The sequence below is a fragment of the Leuresthes tenuis genome, unplaced genomic scaffold (genome assembly GCF_036924035.1).
Source record: "Leuresthes tenuis unplaced genomic scaffold, fLeuTen1.0.hap1 SCAF_12, whole genome shotgun sequence".
Lineage (NCBI taxonomy): Eukaryota > Metazoa > Chordata > Actinopteri > Atheriniformes > Atherinopsidae > Leuresthes > Leuresthes tenuis.
Window position 1 is genome coordinate 32,249,207 of NW_027325366.1, and position 17,174 is coordinate 32,266,380.

Genomic DNA, 17,174 nt, shown 5'->3' on the forward strand with positions numbered 1-17,174 from the left:
ATCATAAAAGGATTACATGTTATTCATGTATATTCTAATTAAAAGATCACAAACAAGGACTTAAACAAAATCTAAAGAATGACCACACTTATAAAAGCTATTTGTTGATAAAATAAAGATCTAAAGAACTATTTAATAATTCAGCAATAAAACAAAAGAAGCTCATAAAAAGTGTTGAAAACATGTAAAAGACAAAAAAAGGGCGAAGAAGTGCACAGGGACTTAAATATAAGTAAGTTTTCAGCTGTGTCTTTAAAACAAAGAGGCAATCAGTGTTTGTTTGTCACTGATTTTATTACAGATGTGCTCAAACCTGCGAGACAGTGGAAAAATACCACAACACCAGGAAAGAAAGTAATCAATGTGTTAAGATATTTCACAACTGGGAAAAGTGATGATTTGGTTCTGTCACAACCTTCTAAAAGCAGCTTGATAAGAAACATTTACGGCGTGTTCAGAGTGTTTGTATCAAAATAAACAACAGGGTTTATCAAAACTGAATAAATTATTGAAAAAGAAATGTATGTGTGTGTGATTTAGGTAAAAATAGGTCTGCTATTGAAAAGTTAAGGCTTGAAGTATCGTGTTATTAATTAATTTTGGAAACCCATAAGCTGAGTCAACCGTCTGCTCATAAAAATAAGAGTTGTTGTCTTTTTTTTACTCAGAGTTGCTCTGAGATTGATCCTAAATCACTCTGAAGTTCAGACTAAGTTTCTAAGCTGAGTCAGGAGCTCTGTGTGAGTCTTTATGAAAACAACTCCTGGTTTCTATCATTCAGACGACATATCTGAGTGCATTTATAGATTCATTACAAGAGTTTGTGAATTCGGGGCCCCTCACCTTGGGAGATCCTACCAGGGCTGAAGTTCCTCTGACAAAATAGTTCCTGGGATCAGTCAAACCCCAGATTCAGGAGGAGCAGCATGGTTTTCGTCCTTTTTGTGGAACACTTAATGAGTGATGTCCTTAAGAAAGAGGAAAAAATCCAGCTGTGACCTGACAGGACCTGAGAGATGCATCTGGACCTTCAGCTGATCCATCTACTGTTGGCCCAAGCCTCATCAGAAATGGTCTCCATGGAAGGGTGGCTGTCAAGAAGCCGTTCTTAAGGAAGGGAAACAGGGAGAAAAGGCTGAGCTGTGCCAAATGACACAAGAAGTGGACTGAAAATCAGTGGCAACAGGTCTTATGGAGGGATGAATCCTCCCCAGAGCCCGGACCTCAACATTATTGAAGCAGTGTGGGATCATCTGACAGAGAACGGAACAAAAGGCAGCCCACATCCAAAGAAGAGCTTTGGGGTGTCCTTCAAGAAGCCTGGAGAACTATTCCTGAAGACTCCTTAAAGAAATGACAGAAAGCTGGTCTCAGAGGGTTCAGGCTGTGTTGGAGAATAAAGGAGCTCAGACCAGAGATTCACTTTAAAGCTGCTGAGAACTGATAAAAAACTCTGTTTCTGCCTCAGATTCTGGATTTAGATTCATGTTTAACATGTTTCAATAAATCATGCAAGAATTTCCTGTTTCTCTGTACAGATTAATGAGCTTAATACTTCTGCATAGTGATGAATCCGAGTTGTTAACATGAACCCAGGCTTTAAAATGCACTAATAAAACAAATAACTTTACAATAGTTGCAAAGGTTTTGTTGTAATTATGTCATTACTCAAATATTACCAAAACCTAAGAAACACCCACTGAGTCTGACGCTTTCAGGACTAAAGGAAAATCTGGGGCGTGAGCTGGTCTGAGACCAGCTAGAAATAGACGGAAGTGAGGAACAACGCATTTCCGGTTTCAGTCTCGAGCAACCACCACCAAAATGGCGAACATCGCCAAAACGCACGAAGGTAAAATTTTACTATAATACGAATAATACGCTCTTTTTAATTGTGCAGTTTGCTTGTAGTATTGTTCTAAGAAATGTATTTGCTATTCTGGACGTTGGCGAGTTTCATTGTTTGTTGTATTCTGTTAAAAACGCGTAAAACGGCGGGCCTGTGACAACGCAACGCGGACGGTTTACATAATGGCGCTGGATGCTAACCAGTTAGCTTCAGTTGGCCATTTTCATAGATTTACTTTAATTACACCCAACAACGGGTCCGATTAGACGGATCAGTGAATTAATACAAATGTTAATGATTTATTTCTTTGCATATTTACATGTATTCGTATCAGTAATTGCTTACAGTTTTAGGCTTTTCGCCCGTTGTTTAACGGAAAGCTAGCTAATGTAGCCTCATGTAACAACACACCAGTCGCACGTTAAACACAGATCCTGCAATCAGGCCTGCTGCGAAGAAAGGGCAAAGCCGAGCTTATAAGTCAGCTTCTGAGTCAATATTTGGCAGGGGAACGTAGATGTTTAGATAATTGTTGAACGGTTAAAATGCAAATGTGAGACTCAAAGCGTTATTTTATGTTCAATCGTCGCTGTTTTCAGCCGAGGTTGGTTTAATTGTTCAGTACTAAACAAAAGTAGACCACGCAAAGCCTTTGTTCTTGTTTTTATGATCATGTATCAGATCACAATATGATCTTTCTTCCCAGTAAACATCAGAACAGTTGAATTCAGACTTTCTACAGATTGTGTTGTCGGATCTTGTGACATAATTAAGCATCCAGCTGTATGAAAACAAGCCTGAAAGAAGCACAAAAGCTGAATGACCTTGAGTTTATGTTTATTTAATAGTTTATGATTTTAATTTGAAAGGATGCTTCTTCAGTTCACTTCTCATTGATGGTGCTGCCCTGGTTTAAGTTTATTTCTGTGCTGTACTAGATGTTTTACTGTCTTACATTCAGACCATTCCTGCTGCAAATTAGAGCGCCACAATTAGTCATGATTATTTTTGTATTTCAATATTGAGATTATTTATCATGGCCATTAACAGATTTTAGTAGAAAACAAACTTCTCTGTGAACATAACTGCTTTTAATCCACACTGAGCTACATTCCTGCATCTTCTCATCAGAATCAAACTGCTGATCCTCATTCAGAGCATCTCTGAGAAGAAACACTAAAATAAAAATAATGAAACAGATTAAACCAACAGGGCCCTGCTTTCTCTCAGTAACTATGCAGCTCTCTCTGCATATGATCTGTTATACTTTAACTTCACCCAAACAGCAGAGGATCATCAGCTCTTTGGTTTCTGTTCTTTTCTGTCCGTTTAATCGTAGGAAGTGAAAATCAGGATTAAAATTTGATCATCGTGCAGCAATCAGCCCTTTGGATGTATTTGTTCTCGGCTTTTAACCCAGTCTTTGCTGCATTTCTCCACAGTTTGACCGCTCTGTCCTTAGCATTGCTCACAAAGTAGCTGCAGAAACTGATAATTGTGTATAAAAAGTCTTAATGAGCAACTTCACTGAAAGAGGAAGCCCCCAAAAAATGCAACCCACAGCTTCTGATATTTGTTTAAATGACTTTTAGGCTTATTTCGGCTTTATCTGGTATGTTAAATACTATACGTGTACTTATGGTTTGTAATTTATCTTTAATGGGAACATTATGAGTTCATTGGTTGATGAAGTGTCGAGTTTAAAGCATGTGTTGTTTACCGTTTCTTACCTTGTGTTTCTGTCTGTTTGTTTGTGTTGTTTTAGATATCGAGGCCCAGATCCTGGAGATCCAGGGGATGAAGGCCTCCCTGGTGGAGGAAGAAGGGCAGGGAGTGGGCCTGGACTCCACCGGCTTCTATGACCAGGAGATCTATGGAGGCAGCGACAGCCGCTTTGCTGGATACGTCACTTCCATCGCTGCCAACGAGCAGGAGGAAGTAAGTATTGTTGTAAACTCTGTGTCCACGTTGTCTCTCTTCTTCTGTGGAGCTCAGCGGCTCCCATCCTGCAGATGAGCTAGGAGAGTCTCGCCAGTTTTTGGGGAGATTTGACTAGACTCGCGTCTCTCTTTCCTTCCTCAGGATGATGAAGAAGACAGTTCGACGAGCCTTCTGGGACAGAAGAAGCCCGGCTACCACGCACCGGTTGCAATACTCAACGCCATTCCTCAGTCAGATGAACAGGTGCGTGTTTTTGCTGCGTCGCACGTGTCGCCTGCTTAACATTCAGGGTCAGCGCGTCTAAAAGCTTTCCTCCATCTTGGCGTTGCAGTACGACCCGTTTGCAGAGCATCGCCCTCAGAAGATCGCAGAGCGGGAGGATGAGTACAAAGCCCGGCGCCGACAGATGATCATCTCACCCGAGCGTCTCGACCCATTTGCAGACGGTAAATTTTGCTCCTTTTTGACGTCGTTACATCTTCCCCCTTCTCCCTTTTATGGCTATTTTTGTGACACCCCCCCCATGACTGCCAATGGCTTCACACGTGTAGTTTTGCTGTTCAACCCTTCGACCACAATGCAATAGCTTGCCTCCCAGACTCCATGCCTTCCCTGTGGTCAAAGAACAATTTCTGTTATTGTTTCTCCAACTTTGTAGCAAATGTCAGTGTGGGCTCATTGTTCGGTTCGGTTTGGGGGGGTTTCCTTTCCTGATTTCTTTCAATAAAAGCTTCATCCTGGTCTGTCGCAAACCCACGTCGGGGCTACCATGCTGTTGAGTGGGAGAGGTGGTTAGGTGTCTCCTAACAGACGTGGGTCGCAGATGGGTTGTGTGGTAGTCGAAGGGTTAACAATCTCGTGCCGGGATACGCAGCATGTGAGGATGAGCGTTAGCTATGGTTCAGCTGACCTGCCGATGCACTGTGCTGCTCCAAACTGAGCGCAGTCGCTGTAGATCCGAGGCAGGAAGACGACACATGTTCAGGGGCATCAGGGTTGTATCTGCCGTCTAGACTTTCTCTCCATATGAATATGTGAATTGGCTCTTTAGACATTTATCTGGGCCCTAATTTAAGTGTCTTCTGTTCATTTAAGTCCCTTCAGCTGGATTTTCAGACTTCAGTTTCTTATCTTTTTAAGAGAGAGGGAAAAACAAAAGCTACGATCTTAAAGCTTTCTCCACCCGGAAGTAAACCACAGCCAGCTAGTTTTAAGGCCTGAGTTAGTTCATCCAAAGCCTGCATGTAGAGAGAGCTCTTTGTACAAAGTTGTTGTGTAAATATATTTTTATTTTACAACTCTCTCCTGTAAAATAGAAATATGTTATCAAGAAAAGTTGTGTACCACAATACCACAGGCCCATACTAACTGTCCTTAATTTCTCTCCTACAGCAGTACTGCTTTGCCAGTCCTGTACTGCACTCTGTTAAGGGTGCAGCAACTCATCCTGTGTAGGTTATGGGGAACACAGTGCACTTGTCAGTTTGGTCAGGGTCCTCTGGCTGCTTGTATGGGGGGCTGTGAGGGGAATCAGATGCAGCGCAGCCACCACAAACCTCTACCTCCCCACATAGCCTCTTTTATTTTGGCCTATCGGAACCCACCAAGTTCAGAAAACACCATTCATTCAAATATTTGGCTACATGTCTTTTCTTTTGTCCTGAAAAGGAAGTCAAGATCTAAATTAACTGAATAGCGGTGCCGTTAAGAGTCGGTGTGGCTCTGGCATATCAAATCATATTTCTCAGCAGCCTTTATTTCTGTATTTGAATGTAATTTACTTCTCAGATGTAACCTGAGACTCTTGACTTCATTTAATCTGCTACATGTGTAAATAATTGGGGAGTATGCACCACGGAGTCAAGTAAATTTGTCTCTGGTTTGTGGTTTTGCCCCAAGAAGATGCATTGTTCTTTGAGTGCCGTAAATCTTTGCAACACAGGTGGTATACTGTTGTGTGTGAGTTTAAACCCTTTTCCAAAGTGTTACTAATGGTAAAGAGAAATTTTCTAGGCTTCTTTTCTGCCGGTTGAAGTCTGACTGCAGAAGGACCCTTGGCACTGAAAGTGTACGTATTCTGAGGAGCACAGCCCAGGAGCCCTGCATCAGTGATGGCTATACTTCTTAATCCACTTACAGAAAGCACCACAACCTCAGCTCTTCTCTCTATGTATCTGCTTGTTTTTAACTAGAATGCTACGACTTATGTAAGAAAAGCAAATGTAAATATGTCTGTAATTCAGTTTATTGAGCTATTCAGCTGTTAAACAGAGCAGGAACATAAGTAAGTAGTAAGTTGGTCACCAGTCAGGCTTAGCTGGCTGTGTTTGTGCTTGCTGTGTTTGCAAAGCCCTGGGTTTCTGTGTCCTGATGAGTGTCCTTTTGTTCTTGTTGGTGCTCTTTCGCGCAGGGGGCAAAACGCCGGACCCCAAGCAGCAGGTCAGGTCGTACGTGGACGTCATGTTGGAGCAGAACCTGTCCAAAGAGGAGGTAAGATGCCACGGCTGGTGTTAACTCGTTCTTCATCATGATGGGAATTTAATTTAAAGGGGACATAGTGTTCCCTTTTTTAGTTCAGGCTCTGAGAGTTGGAACTGATCCTCTTTGTGGCTCAGTTCCTTCCTTCCTAGCGTTAGCTGCTGCTAAAGGAAGAAATAAATCAGTAAATAAACCATGAGGAGTTATTTCTTCATTAGCTAAGCTGTTAGCGTTAGCTGCTGCTAAAGGAAGAAATAAATCAATAAATAAACCATGAGTTATTTCTTCATTAGCTAAGCTGTTAGCGTTAGCTGCTGCTAAAGGAAGAAATAAATCAATAAATAAACCATGAGGAGTTATTTCTTCATTAGCTAAGCTGTTAGCGTTAGCTGCTGCTAAAGGAAGAAATAAATCAGTAAATAAACCATGAGGAGTTATTTCTTCATTAGCTAAGCTGTTAGCGTTAGCTGCTGCTAAAGGAAGAAATAAATCAATAAATAAACCATGAGTTATTTCTTCATTAGCTAAGCTGTTAGCGTTAGCTGCTGCTAAAGGAAGAAATAAATCAATAAATAAACCATGAGGAGTTATTTCTTCATTAGCTAAGCTGTTAGCTTTAGCTGCTGCTAAAGGAAGAAATAAATCAATAAATAAACCATGAGGAGTTATTTCTTCATTAGCTAAGCTGTTAGCTTTAGCTGCTGCTAAAGGAAGAAATAAATCAATAAATAAACCATGAGGAGTTATTTCTTCATTAGCTAAGCTGTTAGCTTTAGCTGCTGCTAAAGGAAGAAATAAATCAATAAATAAACCATGAGGAGTTATTTCTTCATTAGCTAAGCTGTTAGCGTTAGCTGCTGCTAAAGGAAGAAATAAATCTGTAAATAAACCATGAGGAGTTATTTCTTCATTAGCTAAGCTGTTAGCTGCTGCTAAAGGAAGAAATAAATCAATAAATAAACCATAAGGAGTTATTTCTTCATTAGCTAAGCTGTTAGCGTTAGCTGCTGCTAAAGGAAGAAATAAATCAGTAAATAAACCATGAGGAGTTATTTCTTCATTAGCTAAGCTGTTAGCGTTAGCTGCTGCTAAAGGAAGAAATAAATCAATAAATAAACCATGAGGAGTTATTTCTTCATTAGCTAAGCTGTTAGCATTAGCTGCTGCTAAAGGAAGAAATAAATCAGTAAATAAACCATGAGGAGTTATTTCTTCATTAGCTAAGCTGTTAGCTTTAGCTGCTACTAAAGGAAGAAATAAATCAATAAATAAACCATGAGGAGTTATTTCTTCATTAGCTAAGCTGTTAGCGTTAGCTGCTGCTAAAGGAAGAAATAAATCAATAAATCAACCATGAGGAGTTATTTCTTCATTAGCTAAGCTGTTAGCGTTAGCTGCTGCTAAAGGAAGAAATAAATCAATAAATAAACCATGAGGAGTTATTTCTTCATTAGCTCAGCTGTTAGCTTTAGCTGCTGCTAAAGGAAGAAATAAATCAATAAATAAACCATGAGGAGTTATCTCTTCATTAGCTAAGCTGTTAGCGTTAGCTGCTGCTAAAGGAAGAAATAAATCAGTAAATAAACCATGAGGAGTTATTTCTTCATTAGCTAAGCTGTTAGCGTTAGCTGCTGCTAAAGGAAGAAATAAATCCGTAAATAAACCATGAGTTATTTCTTCATTAGCTAAGCTGTTAGCATTAGCTGCTGCTAAAGGAAGAAATAAATCAGTAAATAAACCATGAGGAGTTATTTCTCAGATGCTTCCATTTCCCTGCTCTGAAGTTCAGGCTCTGAGAGCTGGAACTGATCCTCTTTGTGGCTCAGTTCCTTCAGTCCAGCGTTGAACTGGACCAAGTTGTTAAACCAGTGGGATGAAAAGTGTTTGCTGCACATTCACAGTCTTTAGCTAACTCTGCTGGAACATTAGCCTCTTATATCCTCTGAGGCTGCTGCTGGATGGAAGATGCATGCTCCTCAGTGCAGCTGACAGCAGAACATTTCCACCAGAAGCTGGCTTCATCCGCCCAGCAGGGTGGATGTGAGTGGGCGGGGCTTAGCAGAGGAGGCGGGGCTTAACATAGTTATGTGTTTATTGTGTTGGACAATCTGTACTGGAACTTTAACTTGATTTTGTTCTTTTTCCCACACAGTTCACAACTTAAATTTGTTGCTTTATCCAAAAAATGAACCAATGAATGATTCATTATGGTCTGTTTGTGCGTGTAGAGGGAGATTCGTCAGCAGCTGGCAGATAAAGCCAGATCAGGGGACCTGAAAGCTGTCAACGGGTCCGCGGCCACCCAAGCTATCGCAAAACGTAAGCGTCGCTGGGACCAGACGGCCGACCAAACCCCGTCCAATGCCACGCCCAAAAAGATGTCCAGCTGGGACCAAGCTGACACCTCGGCTGAGGTCAGAACCTCTCAGTCCTCCTTCCTCTCCGGTTCCGCTGCATGTTCACTCTGAAGTTTCTCACCGACGTTTCTGGTTCCTTTCAGACTCCAGGACACACACCCGGACACACGCCCTCCAACAGCCGGTGGGATGAAACCCCCGGCCGTCCCAAAGGCAGCGAGACCCCGGGGGCCACTCCCAGTAGCCGAATGTGGGACCCCACTCCCAGCCACACCCCTGCTGGCGCTGCCACCCCCGGCAGAGACACCCCCGGTCACGCCACGCCTGGTCATGGCGGCGCCACAGGAAGCGTTCGCAAGAATCGCTGGGACGAAACCCCCAAAACGGAGAGGGAGACGCCGGGACACGGGAGCGGCTGGGCTGAAACGCCACGAACAGACAGAGGAGACGAGTCTGTGGGCGAGACGCCAACTCCAGGAGCCAGTAAGAGGAAGTCTCGGTGGGATTTAACCCCCGCCAGTCAGATGGGATCCTCAACGCCACTGCTGACCCCCGGAAAAACTCCGCTGGGAACCCCAGCCATGAACATGGCAACCCCGACGCCAGGTGGGTGCCCCTCCTTTTCCACCATCTTTGTTTCTTTCATGGCGCTTGTGTTAAAATGGCGTCTCTCTCAGGACACCTGATGAGCATGACTCCTGAGCAGCTGCAGGCGTGGCGATGGGAGCGTGAGATCGACGAGAGGAACCGGCCGCTCACAGACGAGGAGCTGGACGCCATGTTCCCCGAGGGTTACAAGGTGAGTGTCTTTCAGGTCTCCATCAGCCTCATTGTGAGTGAATAAGTCAGAACGCTGACGGCTGGTGTCCCGCCCTGCAGGTGCTGCCTCCTCCTGCAGGATACGTGCCCATCCGAACGCCGGCCCGCAAGCTGTCCGCCACGCCCACGCCCATCGGGGGCATGACCGGCTTCCACATGCAGGCTGAGGATCGCACCACCAAGCAGATGAATGACCAGCCCTCAGGAAACCTCCCCTTCCTCAAACCTGACGACATCCAGTACTTTGACAAGCTGCTGGTGAGGATCCGTGCACGTGAGGAACCTCCCATAGTCCACAGACTCCTGAAAATAAGCGTTCCTTCTCCTGTTTGTGTGGTTTTAGGTGGAGGTGGACGAGTCTACGCTGAGCCCCGAGGAGCAGAAGGAGAGGAAGATCATGAAGCTGCTGCTGAAGATTAAAAATGGAACGCCCCCCATGAGAAAGGTTGGTGTGGACCCAGAATAAGCTGTGGGATCAGCACCAGGCCTGCTCGTTCCTCACCTTCTCCTCTGGTTCCTCACCTTCTCCTCTGGTTCCTCACCTTCTCCTCTGGTTCCTCACCTTCTCCTCTCGTTCCTCACCTTCTCCTCTCGTTCCTCCTCTCGCCTTCTCCTCTCGCCTTCTCCTCTCGTTCCTCCTCTCACCTTCTCCTCTCGTTCCTCCTCTCACCTTCTCTCGTTCCTCCTCTCACCTTCTCCTCTCGTTCCTCCTCTCACCTTCTCCTCTCGTTCCTCCTCTCACCTTCTCCTCTCGTTCCTCGCCTTCTCCTCTCGTTCCTCGCCTTCTCCTCTCGTTCCTCGCCTTCTCCTCTCGTTCCTCGCCTTCTCCTCTCGTTCCTCACCTTCTCCTCTCGTTCCTCACCTTCTCCTCTCACCTTCTCCTCTCGTTCCTCACCTTCTCCTCTCACCTTCTCCTCTCGTTCCTCACCTTCTCCTCTCACCTTCTCCTCTCGTTCCTCACCTTCTCCTCTCACCTTCTCCTCTCGTTCCTCACCTTCTCCTCTCACCTTCTCCTCTCGTTCCTCACCTTCTCCTCTCACCTTCTCCTCTCGTTCCTCACCTTCTCCTCTCACCTTCTCCTCTCGTTCCTCACCTTCTCCTCTCACCTTCTCCTCTCACCTTCTCCTCTCACCTTCTCCTCACCTTCTCCTCTCGTTCCTCACCTTCTCCTCTCACCTTCTCCTCTCACCTTCTCCTCACCTTCTCCTCTCGTTCCTCACCTTCTCCTCTCGTTCCTCAGGCCGCCCTGCGTCAGATCACAGATAAAGCTCGTGAGTTTGGAGCCGGCCCCCTGTTCAACCAGATCCTGCCGCTGCTCATGTCGCCCACTCTGGAGGACCAGGAGCGCCACCTGCTGGTCAAAGTCATCGACCGCATCCTCTACAAACTGGACGACCTGGTCCGACCATACGTGCACAAGGTGGGCTCGCCGTCTCAGCCGTGCGCCGTTCTTGCTGTTTCTTCTCTGGGAAACTAACGGTGTCCTCTTTGTGTCCAGATCCTGGTGGTGATCGAGCCGCTGCTCATCGATGAAGATTACTACGCCAGAGTGGAAGGCAGAGAGATCATCTCCAACCTGGCAAAGGTAGCGTGGAGCAGCTGTTGGTCCAGAAATGATGTGCAATGAGGTTTCGGCGAACTATTCTCGCCTGTTCGACCTGTCGGTGGTCAGATCAGGGCTAGTCGTTCGCCAGATTGTTACCAGCACGAGAACACGCAGACCTGGCTCTCACGCCTCGTCTGTTCTCATTCTGCACCCGCTGGTTACAAACTGTCAGCAGAGGCCTGCCTCTGACTCTTTAGCCTGTTGTGGACTCCTTTGTTTAAGCAGTAGACTTCGCCTGCTGTTCATCCTTTAAGCTGAAACGGTGGCCTCATATTCAGCCTCTCTGCTCTGTGTCTCAGGCTGCTGGTTTGGCCACCATGATCTCCACGATGCGACCCGACATCGACAACATGGACGAGTACGTCAGAAACACGACGGCCCGAGCCTTCGCCGTGGTGGCCTCGGCCCTCGGCATCCCCTCACTGCTGCCCTTCCTCAAAGCCGTGTGTAAAAGCAAGAAGTCGTGGCAGGCTCGACACACGGGCATCAAGATCGTGCAGCAGATCGCCATCCTGATGGGCTGCGCCATCCTGCCCCACCTGCGCAGCTTGGTGGAGATCATCGAGCACGGTCAGTTGGGCTCTTTCTCGGGTTAAAGTGTCTGAGGCGGCTCCAGTTCTCTTTGGAATAGTTTAGACGCATCATTGATGGAATAATTACCTAAAGAATGGTTTGCTGCAGCCTTAAACTACATGATTAATATCAGTTTCTGTATTTAGCAGACGCTTTTATCCAAAGCGGCTTACAAATGAAGATATAACAGCTCTATAAAAAGCTAACAATAAGCTACATAGAAGGAACCCAGGAGTCGGACTCTGTCAGAGGGGACAGAGTAGAGATAGGGTGCAGGCATAGAAGGAAGTGCAGAAAGATAAAGAGCAGAGATAGAGGGGGGAGGGAAGTACAAGGTAAGTGCTGGGATAGGAGATGCTCTCTGAAGAGCTGGGTTTTCAGGAGCTTCTTGAAGATAGACAGGGACGCCCCTGTTCTGGTAGCGCTCGGTAGGTCATTCCACCATCGTGGGACGACACATGAACAGAGTTTGGATTGTCTTAGGCGTGGTGTAGGAGCTGCTAGACGACAATCCTGGGACCAACGGAGGGACCCAGTTGGGACAGAAGCCTTTGCAAGAGCATTCAAGTAGATGGAGCCGCTCCATTAAGCTCTTTGTAGCTAACAGCAGTTCAGAGCAACCATTGACCCTGTTCTTGTCCCACCTTTAAGCTCTGAAAGTAGTTCTTAATCTCACTTTGTGACTGTGTGGGGCTGCAGGTCTGGTGGACGAGCAGCAGAAGGTGAGGACCATCAGCGCTCTGGCTATCGCTGCCCTCGCCGAGGCCGCCACGCCCTACGGTATCGAGTCCTTCGACTCGGTCCTGAAGCCGCTGTGGAAGGGTATCAGGCAGCACAGAGGAAAGGTGAGAGCCTCGGTTTGGGCTGCTGGAGCTGCTGCTCCAGTTAAAGTCAAAAACATCCAAGAAATCTGAGAATCTGTAACTTGTGCTGTCACCAGGGTCTGGCTGCTTTCCTGAAAGCCATCGGTTACCTGATCCCTCTGATGGACGCCGAGTACGCAAACTACTACACCAGAGAGGTGATGCTGATCCTCATCAGGGAGTTCCAGTCTCCTGACGAGGAGATGAAGAAGATTGTGCTGAAGGTAAGAATCGCCCTCCTGTGGACTCGCCGCGGCTCTTTCTCGCCTGTTCGACCTCCTCGTGGTCGCAGCAGGGCTAGTAGCCCGCCAGATGAACGCCAACACGAGAACCTGCAGTGGGACCAGCTGTGGTCCTTTCTGTTCTCGCCCTGCACCCGTTGGTCACAGACCGATCCGAGCCCAAAGAAACGCTCACCGGCGCCGCGTCTTGTCTTGTCTCGCAGGTGGTGAAGCAGTGCTGTGGCACCGACGGCGTGGAAGCAAACTACATTAAAACCGAGATCCTGCCGCCCTTCTTCAAGCACTTCTGGCAGCACCGGATGGCTCTGGACCGGCGCAACTACAGACAGGTCAGCAAAGACAGAAACGCCTTCGGACCGTCTCCAAGTTTCCTTCCTGGTTGTTTTAGATGTTTCAGTGAATATTATTTATGAATGAGACGCGTTTGACCCCCGAACTCCTTCCTGTCATGTGACTCGGTGTGTTTCACTGACTTTGCTGCTTCAGTTTTCATGTTTTTTCTTATTATTTTAATGTGTTTTACTGAACAAAACAACCTTTAACACTAAATAAAACACGACCGACGCCTCGTTATGAGATGCCCGTCAACTCCGGTCCATTCAAGACCAAAGAAAGATATTAGGAGACAGTTTCTCATATTTCTAAAGCACATTTTAAACTTCAAAGCGTTTGGGAGCTTTGGTTGAGACGACCAGCAGGGGGCGCACTGACACATTAGGCTTCTGTTTCCAGCTGGTGGACACCACGGTGGAGCTGGCCAACAAGGTGGGAGCAGCGGAGATCATCTCTCGCATCGTGGACGACCTGAAAGACGAGGCGGAGCAGTACAGAAAAATGGTGATGGAGACCATCGAGAAGATAATGGGGAACCTGGGAGCTGCCGACATCGACCACAAGCTGGAGGAGCAGCTGATCGACGGCATCCTGTACGCCTTCCAGGAGCAGACCACAGAGGTGAGATACAGAGCCGCTGCTGAGGGGTTAGCGTCCGGGTGTTTCCTGTGAGTTTGGTTTGATCTCGCCCTCCTCTGTCCGCAGGACTCTGTGATGCTGAACGGTTTCGGCACGGTGGTGAACGCCCTCGGGAAGCGCGTGAAGCCGTACCTGCCTCAGATCTGCGGTACGGTGCTGTGGCGTCTCAACAACAAGTCGGCCAAAGTGCGTCAGCAGGCTGCGGATCTGATCTCCCGCACGGCCGTGGTGATGAAGACCTGTCAGGAGGTAAAACGCTCGCCATCAAAGCCCCGATCGTGTGACCGAGTCCGCAAACTGACGCTCGTTTCTGCCGTTTGTCGCTGCAGGAGAAGCTGATGGGTCATCTGGGGGTGGTGCTGTACGAGTACCTGGGAGAAGAGTACCCCGAGGTGCTGGGCAGCATCCTGGGAGCGCTGAAGGCCATCGTTAACGTCATCGGTACGTCTGGGAGATGGCGCCAGGTTTCAGACGCTGAAGCCGCAGAAACTGGGCGACGTTTTAGTTGATTTAAAGAGAAATTTTATGGCTGCAGCTTAAAAATGTAAATGTGACCCAAAAAAAACTTTAATTTGATCTGGAGGTAAAGATGGAAACAAGATTAGATGAGTTTTGTGGGACTTGGTTAGTTTTATTCAGGGGTTTCCTAAAGATGGGGGGGGGGTACGCTCTGTCTGTCCTTCCCTTTTCAGGGTGAGAAAATGACCGATGGCCGCTCTCTTTTCAGGTATGCACAAGATGACGCCACCAATCAAAGACCTGCTTCCTCGTCTGACTCCGATCCTGAAGAACAGACACGAGAAGGTTCAGGAGAACTGCATCGACCTGGTGGGCAGGATCGCCGACAGGTCAGTGGAACCGTGGCAACGGCTCAAAGTGCTTTTCAGAACAACAATAAAACGAGTCGGAAAGCTTCTGCACACAGAAATCTCTTGTGAAACCACGAATAAACGTAAAACATCCTCTGAGGCTGACTTAAAAACCACTTCTGACACGTTGCTCAGAACTAACGACTCAGAGGTTTCGGTACCAAGAACTAAAAGGTCTGTTTTCTCCTGGTTGAGCTGTGAGAGGCTTAAATATAACTGTGGGGTGTCACTCACTTAAAATGGACTCACGAGGGGCACCAGAGTGGATTAATTTGAATGAATATGCAGGATAATGTGTTGCTGGAAGTGAAACTGAACGTTCCTGGTTTGTTTTCAGGGGAGCTGAATATGTGTCGGCCAGGGAGTGGATGAGGATTTGCTTTGAGCTGCTTGAGCTGCTCAAAGCTCACAAGAAGGCGATCCGCAGAGCCACCGTCAACACGTTCGGTTACATCGCCAAAGCCATCGGGTGAGTGACCCCCCCCCCCCGTAAAGTCGGGCGTACGGACTGTAAACGTGACCTTGAACTCACCGTTTGTGCTCTCCTTACAGCCCCCATGACGTCTTGGCCACGCTGCTCAACAACCTGAAGGTCCAGGAGCGTCAGAACCGAGTCTGTACGACCGTGGCCATCGCCATCGTCGCCGAGACCTGCTCGCCGTTCACGGTGCTGCCGGCGCTCATGAACGAATACAGAGTGCCCGAGCTCAACGTGCAGAACGGTGTCCTCAAGTCGCTCTCCTTCCTGTTCGAGTACATCGGGGAGATGGGAAAAGACTACATCTACGCCGTCACGCCGCTGCTGGAGGACGCGCTCATGGACAGGTGAGCCGTTCATGGCCGCTAACTAACGAGGTCTAATATGTAAATGTTTTTAACCTTTATCTGGATCCGGTTTTGGTCCTCAGGAGCTTTAAGTTCTGCAGAAAGCCAGACAGTAGCTCCGCCCACAGACCCTGGTCTGAAACTGTCTTTCCTGCCTGAGATCAGTGGAAGTTTATTCTTTTGTCTAATCGTGTCTCAGAAAGAATCGGTCCGAGCACAGAACCCTGAGGAACTCCATGCTTTACTCTGATATCATCTATGAATGTTCTTATTTGAAGCTCATTGTGGCCGTTTAAGAGCCGGTCCACGGCGGTGAGTTCTGACCTTTGCTGTCCTCCGCCGCAGGGATCTGGTCCACAGACAGACCGCCAGCGCCGTGGTCCAGCACATGTCTCTGGGCGTCTACGGTTTCGGCTGCGAGGACTCCCTCAACCACCTGCTGAACTACGTTTGGCCCAACGTCTTCGAGACTTCGCCTCACGTCATCCAGGCGGTCATGGGCGCCCTGGAGGGGCTGAGGGTCGCCCTGGGGCCCTGCCGCATGCTGCAGTACTGCCTGCAGGTGAGTCCCAGCGTTGCTCTGAGAGCTGGTGAGACGGGGGGGGGGGGATCTCGCTGGGATTAATCTGAACTCGCTCGTCTCTGCAGGGTCTGTTCCACCCGGCCCGGAAGGTGAGGGACGTCTACTGGAAGATCTACAACTCCATCTACATCGGCTCTCAGGACGCCCTCATCGCCCACTACCCGCAGGTCTACAACGACGACAAGAACGTGTTCGTCCGCTACGAGCTGGAATACGTCCTGTAAATACACGCCGACCCCCTCCCCCTCCCGGCTGTCTCTATCCCCGCATGCGGGTCGTTTTTTTTATTTAGCGGCGTCGTGTCGTCACGTTCGGCGTGAAGGAAGAGGAACCCTGTAGAGTCTGTATTTTTTATTTCTGTTTGCTGTAAGAAGCGGTCCAGCTTTAGGAATGCAGAGCTTTCATCACGTTTTAAATATCTGGATTATTTTGTGTGTATTGATTATTGATAGTTCAACGCCTCCTTCGTTTCCACACCTCCTCTGTTCTTATTAGATCGATGCTTTATTTAACCAATTAAAGGGTTTGTGTATAAAAATATGTTGCTGTCTGAGTGGCTTTTATTTCTCTTCTGAAGTCTTTGTGGAGCTTTTCATCGCCTCCTCCACGTCACTAAAGAGCGAAAATAAAACAGAGAATGAGCCCAAATTCTCCTGCAGGCTGCTGATCTGTTGATTTAGGCTTCATTGGAGATCCCGACTCTCCTTATTATGGCAAAACTTCTGGTAAAAGTGATGTCATCAGACTTTCTTTTATCTTTACAATAAAACCAAGATTGTTCATGAAGGTTCACTTCCAGTCAGTGAAGGAGGAGGAAGTTAAAGGGTTAATGCCACCAAATGTATTGAAAAGAAACTCAAACTGCCTCCACAAAAATGTCTAACTTACTTTTTATAAAATAAAAACTTAAATTTAAGGACTTTGTTGCCCTCAAAACAGCCCAAATTACGTTTAGAGCAATAAACCAGTGATTTCCCCACAATATTAAGGCTGTTTGACTCCCTTTAAGTTATATTAACCTGGTTTTGTTTTGCATTTTATTTAATTTTAGCTTGTTTTTCTAAAGTAGTGACTCATGGAAATCGGTCCACCTTTAACCAAATTCTGCCTCATTTGCATATTGAAGAGGTTTGGAGCTCAGACTCCTTCATTAAAAGTCTTTTTATATCATATTTTCACACACGGGCTCTTCAAACT

At 46.8% G+C, this 17,174-nt stretch overlaps 1 protein-coding gene across 5 annotated transcripts; it reads left to right on the forward strand.

The window, feature by feature from the left end:
• Window positions 1–1,749: 1,749 nt before the first annotated feature.
• Window positions 1,750–16,517, forward strand: sf3b1 (splicing factor 3b, subunit 1). 5 transcript variants are annotated; one of them, XM_072397509.1, is made up of 24 exons: window positions 1,751–1,852; window positions 3,615–3,787; window positions 3,932–4,033; window positions 4,122–4,236; window positions 6,201–6,280; window positions 8,497–8,682; window positions 8,769–9,231; window positions 9,303–9,424; window positions 9,505–9,702; window positions 9,788–9,889; window positions 10,685–10,864; window positions 10,943–11,029; window positions 11,350–11,620; window positions 12,323–12,468; window positions 12,564–12,710; window positions 12,932–13,057; window positions 13,461–13,682; window positions 13,767–13,949; window positions 14,030–14,141; window positions 14,428–14,548; window positions 14,907–15,038; window positions 15,122–15,394; window positions 15,740–15,956; window positions 16,043–16,517. In XM_072397509.1, exons 1-24 carry the CDS (start codon window positions 1,825–1,827, stop codon window positions 16,199–16,201), a joined length of 3,945 nt encoding a protein of 1,314 aa, XP_072253610.1. In that variant the 5' UTR covers window positions 1,751–1,824; the 3' UTR covers window positions 16,202–16,517. The 5 variants fall into 5 exon arrangements, with proteins under 5 accessions (XP_072253614.1, XP_072253612.1, XP_072253613.1 ...); XM_072397510.1 differs by lacking the exons at window positions 1,751–1,852; window positions 3,615–3,787; window positions 3,932–4,033; window positions 4,122–4,236 and adding an exon at window positions 4,375–5,858; XM_072397513.1 differs by lacking the exons at window positions 8,497–8,682; window positions 8,769–9,231; window positions 9,303–9,424; ... (14 more) ...; window positions 15,740–15,956; window positions 16,043–16,517 and adding an exon at window positions 5,804–5,858 and having other exon boundaries at window positions 1,750–1,852.
• Window positions 16,518–17,174: the final 657 nt, after the last annotated feature.

Excerpts from the sequence above, each read along its gene's own strand:
- sf3b1 (XM_072397509.1), top strand. The coding sequence starts at position 1,825 with ATGGCGAACATCGCCAAAACGCACGAAG. Across the intron at positions 4,237-6,200 it reads TCTCGACCCATTTGCAGACG|GGGGCAAAACGCCGGACCCC; the intron begins GTAAATTTTGCT and ends TCTTTCGCGCAG. Across the intron at positions 12,711-12,931 it reads TGAAGAAGATTGTGCTGAAG|GTGGTGAAGCAGTGCTGTGG; the intron begins GTAAGAATCGCC and ends CTTGTCTCGCAG.